The sequence below is a fragment of the Vombatus ursinus genome, unplaced genomic scaffold (genome assembly GCF_900497805.2).
Source record: "Vombatus ursinus unplaced genomic scaffold, bare-nosed wombat genome assembly UNPS02014874.1, whole genome shotgun sequence".
In the NCBI taxonomy this organism is placed as follows: Eukaryota; Metazoa; Chordata; class Mammalia; order Diprotodontia; family Vombatidae; genus Vombatus; species Vombatus ursinus.
In genome coordinates this window covers 13,931,184-13,946,666 of record NW_020954652.1, presented here as the reverse complement: position 1 = coordinate 13,946,666, position 15,483 = coordinate 13,931,184, and the positions used below count along the sequence as shown (strand labels likewise).

General features: G+C 36.9%; 1 protein-coding gene across 1 annotated transcript in view; it reads left to right on the top strand.

The window, feature by feature from the left end:
- Nucleotides 1–15,483, top strand: part of ACSS3 (acyl-CoA synthetase short chain family member 3) — a 232,852-nt gene that overhangs the window by 162,793 nt on the left and 54,576 nt on the right. The window contains exon 9 of the mRNA XM_027842539.1: nt 2,833–2,936. Within this exon, the coding sequence (XP_027698340.1) occupies nt 2,833–2,936 (104 nt within the window). The remainder of the gene's footprint in view (nt 1–2,832; nt 2,937–15,483) is intronic.

Genomic DNA, 15,483 nt, shown 5'->3' with positions numbered 1-15,483 from the left:
ATGTCCAACTCTTTGTGATAATTTTTGGGGCAAAGATGCTTGAGCAGTTTTGCCATTTCCTTCTCCAGCTCGTTTGACAGATGAGGAAACTGAGGCAAACAGGGTTAAGTGGCTTGCCCAGGGATCCACAGCTACTGAGTGTCTGAGGCCTGGTTTGAACTCATGAAGATGAGTTTTCCTGATTCCAGGCCTGGCGCTCTGCTGTGTCGCCTAACTATATCACTACTTCTGAACTATCCATTCATCAAACATTCAATGATACTGTGTTAGGCACTAAAAAAAAAAAATGATGATAGATAACAGGCTAAGATTAGGGAGCTGAAAGTCCCATTGGACTCTGCCTTAGTCTGACCCCTTTTCAAATGACAGTTGTCATTCTTTCATTTATTCATTCAGTAACATTTATTATGCTCCTATTATGGGCAAGCCCTTGTACTAAGCTCTGGGCATACAGAAAGAGGCAACATACAGTCCCTGCCCTCAAGGATTTTAGTCTAATGGGCGAGACAACGTGCAAACAAATATATACAAAGCAGGCTTTATACAGGACACATAGGAAGTAATTAAGAGAGGGAAAGCACTGGAATTAAGAGGGGTTAGGGAAGGCTTCCTGTGAGATTGTGAAAGTTAATTAAAGCAAATGAGAATAGTGGTCCCTTGACGGGTAGTTCTATGCTGTTCTGAGTATACTGTAGTAGACTAGTATAACCTGTAATAAAACAGTTCCTTTTCAAATGTTCAGCAATATCAAATTTATTTTATAGCATTTATTTTTCTTGTGTATTTTCTTACCTGTGACCTTTCGGTAATTAAGTTGTTTTTCACCCAGTTTAAGAGTAATTTAATATTTTTAGGACCTTTTTAATCATCACAAATCTGTTAACTATTTAATTGCATCTAAGCGACCCTGTTATTGTTGTTATTCAGTTGTGTCTGACTCTTTGTGACCCCATTTGGGGTTTTCTTGGCAGAGATACTAGAGTGGTTTGCCATTTCCTGCTCCAGCTCATTTTACAGATGAGGAAACTGAGGCAAACAAGGTTAAGTGACTTGCCCAGGGTCACCCAACTAGTAAGTGTCTGAGGACAGATTTCAATTCAGGTCTTCCTGACTCCAGGCCCTGTATTCTATCCACTGTGCCGAGTGTCTTCTGGTGTGTCCCTACCCAGCTGTTATATAACAGAATTTTTTAAAAAATAAATTCATTTGTAGCAGCTATTTTTTTTTCCATCCCCTACCTTCCATCCATATACAAAGACACAAAGCATTTAAGGCATTTTCATATCTACAGGTCTGTCTTGACTTTTAAGTGTGGCAGGCTTTCCACTCAGCTGTCCTTATACTATTATTTATACAGATGACAAAGGAGTTTTTCTTTTTCTTTTTTTTTTTGGTGGAGGGGCAGAGGGCAATCAAGGTTAAGTGACTTTCCCAGGGTCACACAGCTGGGAGGTATCTGAGGCTAGATTTGAACTCAGGTCTTCCCGATCCCAGAGCACGTGTTCTATCCACTGTACCACCTAGCTGCCCCCAAAGGAACTTTTCCAAAGCCCAGATCTAACTATGTTTTTCTATCACTCAGTGAATTCCACTGGCTTCCAGTTATCACCAGAGCAGAGATTCTTAAGTGTGGACCCCTCACCCAACCCCCGGTAGTCAGGTGAAACCTATAGACCCCTTCTCAGAATCATGTTTCTAAATAATTGGAGGAAATTCTAAGTTTCAGTTAAAGTTTATTGAAAATAAATAAATGCATTTTTTTCCTATCCAAGTTCACGGACTCCCTAATATCCATCCATAGTTTTAGGCCCCCTCAGCTCTAGAGGCAAATATAACCCTTTGATTTGGCTCTTAAAGGTCTTCAGAACCTGGCACCCAAATATAGCATTCTAGCCTTATTACCTTTCTCCCCTTCATGCGCTCTATGGCCTAGTCAAACTGGTCTTCATACTGTTCTTCACATGGGACACTCTAAGTCCCACTTAGGTGAGTTAATGTTAGCTATTCGTCATGATTGTGATGCCTGCCCTCTTCACGTTTGCCCCTCAGCCTCTAATTTCCTTTCAATTCAAATAGTATCTTCTAAATGAAGCCTTTCCTGACTTCTGTCCACACCTATGAGCTGCTGGTACCCTCCCCCTTAATTAACTCATATGTGCTTTGTTTATACTTATATATGGACTGTCTTCCCCAGTTGAATCTAAGCTCCTTCAGATGAGAGATTTTTTTTACTCTTGTTTTTCTATCCTCAGCACCCTGCACAGTGCATGGTACACATAGTACGTGCCTAATAAATGGTTGTTGACTAATTACTGAATTATAGACAGTTCAAGCTAGAAGATCATTTGCTATAACATTCGTTATTTTTTACCATCTTAAATTCCTCATATTATCAGGTTCTTTTAATGTTTTTACCTATTATCCTATACAAAGCTGTGTCTTATTTCCACAGTGACCATGCTTTCTGAACCAGAAATAAAGACTGATAAATGATAATCTTTTACAAAGGATATTTTACTTTTTAAAAACAGAGTGTGCTAAATAAATCCAGGAGAATTTGGACAATATTTTTTTTATCCATAACCAGTTATGCCTCACTTATTAACTTCTCTGATTCTTTTTTTTGGGGGGGGGGTAATATAATTTTCCCTGGTTCTTTTCATATTCTTGCTCTGATTAAACATATACCTTTTATATGCTTGCTTTTCTGAATCATCTTTTACATGAACTTCTTTGTCATACATCAGGACACATTGTTATAAGGAAGTTCTATTATTTTTTAAAATGTATTTGCAAGGAATAATTTAAAATATGCCTCCCTCTTCCATTCAGGTTCAAAACTTTATTTGTGGCTGGTGAACACTGTGATGTGGAGACGCTGGAGTGGTCTAAAAATGTTTTCAGAGTACCTGTCTTGGACCATTGGTGGCAAACAGGTAAGCAATTTTCAAATGCAAACTGAATTTTTAATGAAAAAAAAATGAGAGGCAATAAATTAATGTCACCTAAGGCCCCAGACATAATCGATGTATAGTATGAAAATTGTCAATACCAAGGTTCACAGGGCTCTGATTGCAAAGACTGGGAACCATTTATGCATATTGTTAATCAACTTCCCTGCTTCTGCCCATTTTATTTCTAGGCTCCTGATTCCCTAGACCTGAAAATTTAAGATCATCTTCTATTCCTTTTTAGATTCTTTTTTCAAACAATTATTTAATAGTATTTTTTTCTAATTACATATAAAGACAATTTTTAACATTCATTTAAATTTTTTTTTTGAATTCCAAGTTTTCTTCCTTCCTCTCTCCCCTACCCCTTCCTATGAGATTAAGCAATTTGATGTAGGTAATATACATTCAATCACATAAAATGTATTTCTGTAACAGTTATGTTGCGAAAGAAGAAACAGATCACATGAAAAAAAAACACAAAAACATTAAAGAAAGTGAAAATAGTGTGCGTTGATCTACATTCAGACTCCATTAATTCTTTCTCTGGATGTGGATAGCATCTTCTGCCACGAGTCCTTTGGAATTATCTTGGATCTTTATATTGCTGAGAAGAGCTAAGTCATTCATAGTTGAACCCAACTGCACAATGTTGCTGTTACTGTGTTACAATGTTTTCCTGGTTCTGCTCATTTCACTTTGTATCAGTTCGTGTAAATAATCGTTCATTTTTATGCCTTGCTATGACTGAAATAATGTGGCCACCATTTTGGTGGTGAGCCATTCTGACTTGGCTTATTCAAGGACTGGTTCAGCTAACAGTTCTGTCTCAGAGCCCGTATGTGAGGCCTATCCTATTTGGTAGGATCAGGGAGAACTGGTGTTCATTCTCCTAGCTTGACCTTGAGAACCCAGAGCCGTACTTCTGAACCATAGCTATTAATCAAGAGGCAGCTGGGGTAGAGCTCTAGCACTGATTTCTAGTCAAAGGACTTTCTTTGTGACCTCAAATAAGTTACATCAAGTTTTCTGAACCTCAGTATCCTGTGAAAAGAAGGGGTGAGATAGATAATCTGTGAGGGTTCTTTCCTTCTCTAAATTTGTGTAACCTAGTGTTTCTAAGTAGGACTTTATTAGGGGATGCAGATCCACTGTTCCTAAATATATCATAAGCTAGGGTCATAGAATCATCAATTTTGAGCTGGAAGGAAACTCAGAGACCATTTAGTCCAGCTTCCTCATTTTACAGAAAAGAAGACTGCGGCCCATAGATGTTCAATGACTTGCCCAAAGTCACAGTCAGGATTTGGACCCAGGACCTCTCACTCCAGAGTTATCGCTCTTTTCACAGTACTGGCCCCTTTGGCAGTTTGGCTTGTTTCTGGTATATGATTAAGTACTTCTTATTTGACTATTGGCTTGCTCTCTCTGGGCTTCTCACTCATTTAATAATTCGTACTTTGGTTTGAGAGTCAGTATGGTTTAGTGAAAGAATGCTGGATTTGGAGTCTGGAAATTTGTACATAGCCAGTACTCACCAATTCTGTGATGATGGATGGATCACTTAGTTTGTTGGAGTTTTAATTTCCTTTTCTGCAAAATGGGAATAGTAATGCTTGTATTACCTGCCTGATACGGTGGTTGTGTAAAAACTGTTTTACAACAGACCTTAACATGTTATATCAGGGTGTTTGTTGTGTACAGCTATTCAAGACCCCATTTGGGGTTTTCTTGGTGAAGATACTGGAACAGTTTGCCATTTTCTTCTCTAGCTCATTTTACAGATGAGGAAAGTGAGGCAGACAGGATTAAGTGACTTGCCCAAGATCACACAGCTAGTCTAAGGCCAGATTAGAACTCTGAAAGATGAGTCTTCCTGATGCCAGGCCTGGCACTCTATCTACCACCTAGCTGTCCTATATCAAGGTGAATTATTATCATTAACCTGATGATCTAAATAGTTACATCAATCAGTTCCTAATTACTTTGGAGGTTGTCTCATTACCCAAAATTTTCAGAAATATTTACCTTCTTCAGGAGCAGTGGCCTAGTTTCCTAGTAAGATAGCCTTAAAAAACACTTTTTTTCCCCAGAGAAACTTGACAGATTGTAAATAGCATTCATAGTTTTTCTATCCTTATTTTAAGAACTCATTAATGGTATATGAATGTATTCATAGGCACATGCCCTGATCCACTTAGGTTTATTATGAAAAAGTTATTTTTCTTGTCTTGGTATCCAGGAATATCTTTGTGTGAAGGCTTTTGTTACATTAGAAGGAACTCAAGCTATAGGAACCATCTTCCCTCTTCATTGTTTCAACAATTAAAAGGAAGCTCAGACGTGGTTACTTTTATGTCACCCATTTTGCATCATAGATCCTTAGAGACTTGGGTTTTGAATACAAACTCATATTATTAACTAGCTGGTGATTTTTCCATTAGTTAGTTTCATTGTCAAAATCAAGTGTGTTTAACAAAAGTAAACCAGAAGTTAATTCCCAAAAGAAATGTTCAAAGTTTGATCTTGTCGGTTCCAAGAAGCACTTTGCTTTCCCCACGTTCTCTGGATTTAGTTCCTTAGCAGAAGGTTGTTTCTAAGTTCCTGGATGTTAATATGTTGAATGGTTGGAGGGAGAGAAAGTGTATTTTGGAGAGGATGAATTTCAGAGTCACAGAGTGGACAGGCATTTCAGAGGCCATTTAATCCACCCCATACCTGAACAGGAAACCTTTTTTTTTTAACATCTTCCAAAAATGGCCATCCAGTCATTGCTTTAAAATGTCCAATGAAGAGGCATCCACTATTTCCCCAGGGAATCCATTCCACTTTTGGGTAGCATTGATTGGTAGGAAGTTTTCCTTGCATTAATTCATAATTGCGTTTTTAAACCCATTGCTCTCAGTCTGCTTTCTGAAGTCAAATGGAACTTTTTTGTTGTTGTCATTTCCAGTTGTGTCCAACTCTTCATTACTCCAGTTAGGGTTTTCTTGGCAGTCATACTGGCATGATTTGCCATTTCCTTCTCCAGCTTATTTGACAAATGAGGAAACAGAGGCAGACAGGGTTAAGTGACTTGCCCAGAGTCACACAGCTAGTAACTGTCTGAAGCCAGATTTGAACTCAGGAAAATGAATCTTCTTAACTCCTGGCTGGATTCTCTATCCACTGTACCACCTAGCTGTCCCAAATGGAACATATCTATCCACATTTCTGCATAACAGACCATTAGCTTCTTGAAGACAGCTCTCATAGCTCACAAAAATTTTCTCTTTTTTAGGCTAAACATCCCTATTTCTTCAACTAATTTTCCCATAGCTTTAGCTTGAAGTCTTTAACCATTCTGTTTACTTTCTTTTGAACTCTGCATTCTGTCTTTTTCCCTCTTAAAACATAATACCCAAGACTCAACACCATGGTCCAGGTGCAGTCTGACTTGGGAAGAATAATGAGGGACTGTTATGTCTTGGACATCTGATTCTGAATTAGTATTTTTGGATTCTCTTTCACATGGCTGACTCATTGAACTTGAAGTGCCAGATATTTGCCTGGAAAGTTCTTCCCAGTCTTGTACGTTTGAAGTATTATTATTTTTTTATCTTAAGGTAAAGCATATTTATCATTGCATTTCATCATATTTGATTTGGCCTAATTGATTTCTGTCCAGATGTTTTAGAATTCTGTCTTTGCCATCCAGTGTGTTGGCAATCTGTCTCAGCTTTATATGAGCAGCAGATGATGCTAGCAGTAACAGCTGGAAATAGCACAAAATCAAACACAGATTCCCAGGTGTTTTACTTGAGACCCCCTTCCAATATGATATCAAACTATTAATCACAGTTCTTTGGGTTTTCTTTTTTCTTCTCTCTCTCTTCTACTTCCTCCATTTTCCTCCTTTCTTTCTCCTTCCTCTCTTCTAGATATTTTACTAACCATTGGTGTAATATCTTCTAGTTCCCCCCTCCCTCTCCCCAGGAATTGAAGTCAAATTCATTGGCCTTATAGTTTTCAGAATATAATCTCTTTCACTGAAAAAAATAAAATCATACTATTTGACCTTTATTCTCCAATTCACCTCTCCATTTCTCCAAGAGTCTCTAAGGTCATTGACAGTGGCTTCTTAATCACATCTGCTAATTCATTCAATACCCTGGGATGTAGTTTATCTAGACAGGTGATTTAAACTTATCAAAGGTAACTACTACACATTCTCTTGAGATCTTGGGTTTTAATTCCCTATTAGTGTTTTTCTTCTTTCCTGTCCTAACCAAAGATTATTCTTCTTGGCGGAGAACATAGAAACCACAATGCAATTGGGTAGCTATAAGCAGAAGCATGCTACAATGGGAAAAATACTGACTCTGGAGTTGGGGAACCTGGGTTCAAATCTCTTCTCTCACACTTAGTATGTATATGATTTAATTCAAGTCATTTAATCTGTCCAGTCCTCCATTTCCTAATCTGTACAATAGAACTGGACAAGTTGGCCTTGTGCATGGATTCCTTTCAGCTCTAGATCACATCCTGTGACCTTCTCCTTGTCATTCAGTTTTATTCTACTCACGCACAAACGATGGTCTTTTTCCTTTCCTCATTACCCTTTTATTGTCGTAAGCTTTCTATGGCCATCAGATCGAAGCCACCCTATTAGCAGTCTAGTTTTATTTGCAGATAACAAATGGAATCCTTGAGCATTTGAAATCTGCTTACTTGTAAATGCCAATGGGCAGAGTTATGTTGGACTTGGGGCAGACAGAAGTTCCAATTTTAAAATGATTTCTATGCATAACCACAGACTAAGGATTGAGACCACTGAAACAGAATGCATTTCTGAAAGTATCTCCTTTTTATACAGAGAAGTTGGATCTTCCTGGATATGAGACAAGTGAAAATTGTCTCTCTCTTACCCTTTGATGTTGTTGTTCAATCGTGTCTGACTCTTCGTGACCCCATTTGGGCTTTTCTTGGCAAAGATACTGGAGTGGTTTGCCATTTCCTTCTCCAGTTCATTTTGCAGATGAGGAAACTGAGGCAAGCAGGGTTAAGTGACTGGCCCAGAGTCACACAGCTAGTAAGTGTCTGAGACTGTATTTGAACTCGGGTCTTCTTGACTACAGGCCCTGCACTCTGTCCGCTACGCCACCTAGCTGCCCTACCTTTTAATAACTTCTCTTTAAACTGAGTGAAGGGAAAAAGTGTGACCCCAGCTCCAGCTGCTGTTCTCAGAAGGACTGTGGTGTTCCTTTCAGATTGGATCTATAATAAAGTTTGTCAAAGGTAAAATGTGGATTCATAAATAAAATTACTTTCTCCCATGTCTCTAGATATAATAGCATGTACAGATGTAAGCAGTTAATGCATGAAGGCTTCCAAAAGGACTTATTGAAGCTTGAGAAACAAGCCTACGAGGTCCCCAGTGGGTGCTGAATTTCATGTGATTTTGCAATATTTCTTTAATGTGTTGTTCAGAGAGAATTAATAGCTATGCTTTGTCAGTGCAGTGGTGCGTTAATCAGGTTTGAATAGGTTCTCATTACTGTGGGAGACATAGTGGTTTTTTCCCTAACAAAGACTTATGCTTTTCCTACTCTGTCCTGTTTTTTGACATTTGGAGTTCTGTCAAATGTTTGAGCCGCTGTGCTCACATGTATAACTGAACTTTTGAAGGAGAAAAAAAGTTTTTCCTTGATTAATCTCCCTCTGAAGGTGTTTCCAATTTACCTTGTATGAATCTTGTATGTGCCTACTTATTTGCCTGTTGTCTCCCCCATTAGTGTGAGCCCCCCATGGGCAGAGACTGTTTTTACTTTTATTTGTGTCTGTGGCCACTTAGTGGGTGCTCAGTAAGTTCCTGTTGACTTGAATGGTAGCAGGTTTGTATTGGAAGAAGGACTTTGCTTACCCAAGAGGAAAGTCCTATACCAATGAAATATATACATATACATACATACACACATATACACATTTTTTAAAACCCATTTTTTTTTTGTTTTGTTTTATGGTGTGTATGTGTGTACATAATGGCAGCAGGGTGTCATGAATACAGAACTGCTCAGAATCAGGAAAACCTGGATTCACTATCTGCACTACATGTTTATTGTGTGAGCCTGAGAAAGTCATTTAAATATCCTTAAAAACAATCGATATCCTTGAAACAAATTCTAAGATTAGGCCTCATAGAACAGGTACTGATTTGCATTGGCAGAGGGAATTCCTTGGCATTCAATGACCAGTGACATAATATATGTGTGTATGTATACAAGTATGCATGTGTAGATACATAAATATGTGCATATGCACTTGCATATGTGTATACACATGTATATATACATGTAGACATATCCATATACATATGCCCCATGTACCCACAGGCAATGGGACAGAACCTGAGATTACACTGGTATATGGAACTCTTGTGGTGATGAAATTCCTTCCACCAATGCAGGATATCACCATCTTTATAATTATGCATTTATACATGAATATATAGTCCATATATAAGAATATTCATATATAAGATATATTCCTATATCATACATATACATGTATGTAGATTATATGTGCATATGCATGTGTTTATGTGCATGAATGCCTACATAGACACATGTGTGTATATACATATATACTTGTGTATGTGTATATATGTATGTGTGTATATATATATACACACACACACACACACACATATAATATGTTCTCTTCATATATGCATATGTGAGACAGTATTGCATAGTCCTAGAGAGCTGACCTAAAAAGTTTGGGCTCAGGTTTCCTTTGTATACTATCTGTCTGTCTGCCCAGGGCTGCACTGTAACCAGGTTGTATCTACTTTCAAGAGCCTATTTTTAAATTTTCACTGTGAGCATTGACACCTCAGAAATCAGTAAATGCTGAAAATCAAGACTTGAGATATTTTGTTGATTTCTAAATGTAAGAAAGTGATGGAGAAAATATTAATAATTCAGATTAAATTTTTTAAATGTGTTAAGAGTCTTTTTTTTATTTTTTATTTTGGAAAGCCAGTTGTTAACCATTTCCCATCACAGTGCTGCTTATGACCCTGGACAAGTCACTAAAATGCTTCGTACTCTGGACAGCTCTCTAAGTCTCCAGGTGACAAAGAGGGTGGTGACGTCTTGCATGGGTGGAAGGAGATCTGGCCCCATGATAGTTCCATGTACCAGTGAAATCTCAGATTCTGTCCATTTGCATCTATGTGTGTGTGTGCACATGAATGAGAGTATAAATGAAGTATTTAAAAACTAAATGCCATGTATAATTTGTAACAATCAGCAGAACCTACTTCATAACTAAAATGTGCAAATAAAAATTGATTAAGCTATGTGACTTGGAGTTTAAGAAAACATTCTAGTTGATTTGTGTTTATAAAACCAGGTTGTTTTTATAACCCAATAGTAATTTGCAATCTCGGGGATAGATTTCTTGTGACTAACAACAGCTTTTATTTCATTAATAATCATGTTCTTGGGTTACTGCTTTATTGTACTCATGGCTCAAGACTGAGAAGATAATATGTGAGAAAGCTGAGAGCTGATCATTTCATAGAAGAATTTTAATAAAGAGATGTAGTTGTTCTGTACTAGGACAGCCCTGATCTGGCTTATGATAGCATCAGTGTTAACTTTCAAATCCTTCCTTAAGAGAGTCTTATTGGCTAATTTTACTGAGATGGGTTATATCTCTTTGTCGCCACACATGTGTACAAAGGCTGAAATATGGTCATTCATTCAGCTTCTTCAGTTGTGCAATGCCCTAGAAGAGAGAGTTGGAAAATATCTGATCCATTAACTGATTTTATTTCTTCCCTTTAGTTTCTACCCACTTAGAAAACACAGCTTGAAAGTAAGCATCTGTAGCCCTGGGTGATAAAATGAGGTTGTAGTGTCATTTTTCTTTAAAACACAGCTTAACAAGGGAAAAGTAATTAAGGGGACTGAACTGTTCCTCTATATGTCATTAATTGGTTAAAATCTTATGCACAAAAGGTCCAATGAATCTTCATTTTATTAAATAGCCATCACACTGAAAAAAAGTTATTGCTACATTATCTTCCTTACCACTAAGAGGGGAATTACCAGAAGTGAATTAGTGAAATTCTGCTTCAGAAGAGAAAACCTATTTTAACAGGGCAGAGTCTAGGAATGGTTTTCAAATATTTCTGACCACTCTAGAAAGTTTTTTTATTAATGAAGAAGCCACATTTCTTATAAAAAGAAATCAGTAAGTGAAAATGAGTCTTTCTTTTTTTAGAGCATAGATTTGGAAAATACCTTAGAGTTAAATGGACCTCTTTCCTTCCCAGCATAACATTTTGCAGTTACTTTGATCAGATAACTGTCACTCTCATAGAAAACAATATTAATCAACCAATCAACAAGTTTTATTAAGTACCTACTGTGTGCTCCAGGTCATGTACCAGGGATACAAAGTAAAAATGGAAATAGTTCATGTTTCATTTTATTGAGGCAATAGGAATTACTATAAGATAAAACAAAACAAAATAAAAATCATAACTTCTGTATTTGTAGATGGCACTTAATCCTGGGTGTTTAATTAAGAAAAGAGACTGGATGTTGTGATTCCTTGGTATGGAACTCTCAGATGAGGAAATTCCATCTATTAATGCAGGTCAGCAACTGATTGCATAATCTTAGAGCTTTGCCAAGAACATTGAAAGATTATAAATGACTTGTCCAGAGTCACACAGCCTCAGGTAGGGTTTCAACTTGGTTCATCTTGGTTTTGAGATGAGCTCTTTTTCCATGCACCATACTCTTTCTGTTCAACATAGTAATTTTCTGTAATACTATTTAACCTTGGGTAGTCATATGATTTCTTTCATTACTCTAAAGTTGATTAACTTTCTATTTCCACTTTGTCTTCTAGTTCTAAGAGATACGGGCAGTTTTCTTTTATGATTTATTGAAATTTATTGTCTAAGCTATATTTTTGGTCATGGCTTTCAGGTAATGCAATGGTTCTTAAATGAGCTCTCTGTGATTTGTTTTCCGCGTCATTTGTTTTCTTCTTCTTCTCCTCCCTCTCCCCCTCCCTTTTCTCTTCCTCCTCTCCCTCTTCCCACTCCCCTTTCTCCTCCTCTTTTTCTTCTTCCTCCTCCTCCTCCTCCTTCCAGTATTTCTTGAAGTCATTATCTTCTATTTGGTCACATCCAATTTTTAGACAGTTTGTTGCTTGGGGAGGGTTTTGTACATCTTATGCCAAGCTGTTGATTCCCTTTACAATTCTTTCTCGTGTAACTCTCATTTCTTTTTGCCCCTTTTCCCTCTAGCACTTTCATTTCATTTTTTTTTTGTTTGTTTCGTCTCTTCCAGGAATTTAAGTTGAATTTGTGCCCAAGCTGGGTTTTTCTTTGAGGTTTTGCTTGTAGATATTCTAGGATAATTTTTTCTGGGTTTGTGTCTTGAGTGTTCCTGTCGGCATAAATAGCTTTTTACAGTGGAATTTCTTGTTTGTTCTCCCATTCTTTTAGTCCATTTCCTGACTTCAGACTTGATGTTAAGGCTGAAGTCTGCACACTTCTGGAAAGAATATTGGCTTTCCTGCTGCTACTTTCTAGGATATTGTGTGTTATGTTATTTCAGGATCACAGGGACAGGTCCAGTTGAGGAATGTTCACGCTTTCTGTATACCCAAAGAGAGCTATATAGGGCAAAGTCTGATCACTGCCTCCATAGTCTGACCCTGCAAGTTCCTTACCTGGTTTGAGTATTGGACCAGTATATTGAGTTGTTTTATCTTTTTTATGCCATCTTTGCTGACATTTTGTTAAATTAGAGTTTTCTTCTACCATTTGATGGAAATCTGTCTGCCTTGATTTCAATCCCTATTACATAATAGTGTATAGTTCAGGAATACTCAGTAGGAAGAGCTGATGTCTTTTGGAGGGTGCTCCAAATGTCCCAACAAAATGTATTTCTTTAGATTCTGGGATTAAAAAGAAGCATTGGTGCTAAAGGCAGACTGTGCCACCTAGTCTGCAGTCACTTGGGTACATATTAGGGGACCGCAGGTGCCTGTGGTTGATACTTTTCAAACTCTCTTAGGAACAGTCTTTGGATATGAACAGGCAGTTCTCAGATGAAGAAATTAAAGCCATCTATAGTCATATGAAAAAATGCTCTAAATCACTATTGATTAGAGAAATGGAAATCAAAATGACTCTGAGATACCACATCACACCAATCAGATTGGCCAAGATGACAAAACAAGAAAATGATAAATGTTGGAGAAGATGTGGGAAAATTGGAACACTGATGCATTGTTGGAGGAGTTGTGAAATGATCCAATCATTTTGGAGAACAATTTGGAACTATGCCCAAAGGGCTATCAAAATGTGCGTACCCTTTGACCCAGCAATAGCACTTCTAGGGCTAAATCCCAAAGAGATCATACAAATAGGAAAAGGACTCACCTGTACAAAAATATTCATGGCAGCTCTTTTTGTGGTGGCAAAGAATTGGAAACTGAGAGGATGCCCTTCAATTGGGGAATGGTTGAGCAAGTTGTGGTATATGAATGTAATTAAATACTATTGTGCTAAAAGAAATGATGAACAGGCTGACTTCAGAAAAACCTGCTTAATAGGAATGTATATGTATAGCCTATATCAGATTGTGCACTGTCTTGAGGAGGGTGGTAGGGATGAAGGGGGAGAAAAATTTTAAACTCAAAAGCATATGGAAGTGATTGCTGATAAATAAAAAATAAATTAATAAAAAAATTCTAAAACTATTAAAAAATAAAATTTAAAAATTATCATTAAAATTACCAAATTATATAAGTATAAAAGAAATTTAAATAATTAAAATTTCAAAAAAAGGAACAGGCTTTGTTGGCACTGGGGATAAAATGTCATTTCAGACATAACCTTCTCAAATGAGTTCTCAAGCGAAAGCTTTGGAAATGTCTGGCAGCAGTATTGATAGCAATGTGAGAAATTCTGGTTACCTTTGAACCTAGGAACTAACCATTGTCTACTAGAACATTCTGGGACATCCTAGGTAGGGTAGTGAAATGTCTAGAATCATTAACCCTGCTAAAGAATATAATTTTTATACTAACTTTCATGATTGACAGTTTGTTTTAACTCATTTTCAGTTATGTAATTCAATTAAAATTATTACAAATGTACTATAAACAATGCACTGGTCATAAGTATTTGGGAAACAAAGGCAAAAACAAAACAGTTCTTACTCCAGAAGACTACATTTTGCTGGAGAGGACATAGCAGGTACATAGCCACCTGGCACGGTGGATAGAGCATTGGATCTGGAATCAGGAAGACCTGAGGTCAGATCTCATCTCAGAGATTTTATTAGCTGTCTGACTCTGAACAAGTCATTTAACGTCTTTTGGTCTCAGTTTGCTCATCTGTAAAATGGAAATAATAGCACCTAACTCCTTGGGTTTTCATAAGGATAAAATGATATATTTGTAAAGCACTTTGCAAACCTTAAAGCACCATATAAATGCTAGCCATTATTACTATAGCCAGGGGTTGATTAGTGCAAATAATGAATCCCCTAAAATGGGTTACATGTTTTGGGATTCACATTATTTGAAGTTGTAATCATATAAACTATAATAATTGATATTTGAAAATTATTCAGCATGGTACCTGACACATAGTAAATGTTGCATAGAAGCTTATTCTCCCATCCCTCCAGTCCAATGGAAGTACAGAGTGTGAATTCAAATAATGTGACCATTATTCTCACTAATCAGAGGTACTCTCACTAGTAGTGAAGAATATAGTATTAAATATAAAGTATACACAGAGTAATAATACAAGACTAATGATCAGAAAAGAATTTAGGACACAGATGAAATGGAATCTGCACATCAGGGGCTTAAATTCTATTCAAGTAAAGGTGAAGATACCAAATGAACACAGGTAAGTGTAATACGTGGGAGTGATGGGGACAAAAGATGTTCCTGGGATATTTGTGGACAAAGAAAAGGCACCAGGGAAAGCTAATTGAAAGAAATGACAGTTGAGCTGAGCCTTGAAGGAAGATAAGGATGTTGAAAGACGAAGATGAAGAAGGAATATGTTCCACGAATGGGAGATAGTTTTCATGAAAATAGATGACAGAGTTCACAGAATAGCTTCCTACTCTAGTTTCTTTGGGCTGTATAATTCTTTTTTTTTAATTTAATATTTTAATTTTTTCCCAATTATATGTGAAAACCATTATAACATTCTTTTTTCAAATTTTGATATTCAAAATCTCTCCTTCCCTTCCCTCCCACTTTTCCTCCATTGAGAAGGCAAGCAATTTGACATTGGTTATACATGTATAATTATGCAAAACATATTTCTATGTAAGTCAATGGTGGGAAAAAAACAGACAAAAAAAAATGAGAAAAATAAAGAAAAGATAAGCTTGAATTTTCATTGAGACTCCATTAATTGTTTTTCTGGAGATAGCATTTTTCATCATAAATTTTTCAGAATTGTCTTGGATCATTGTATTTCTGAGAATAGCTA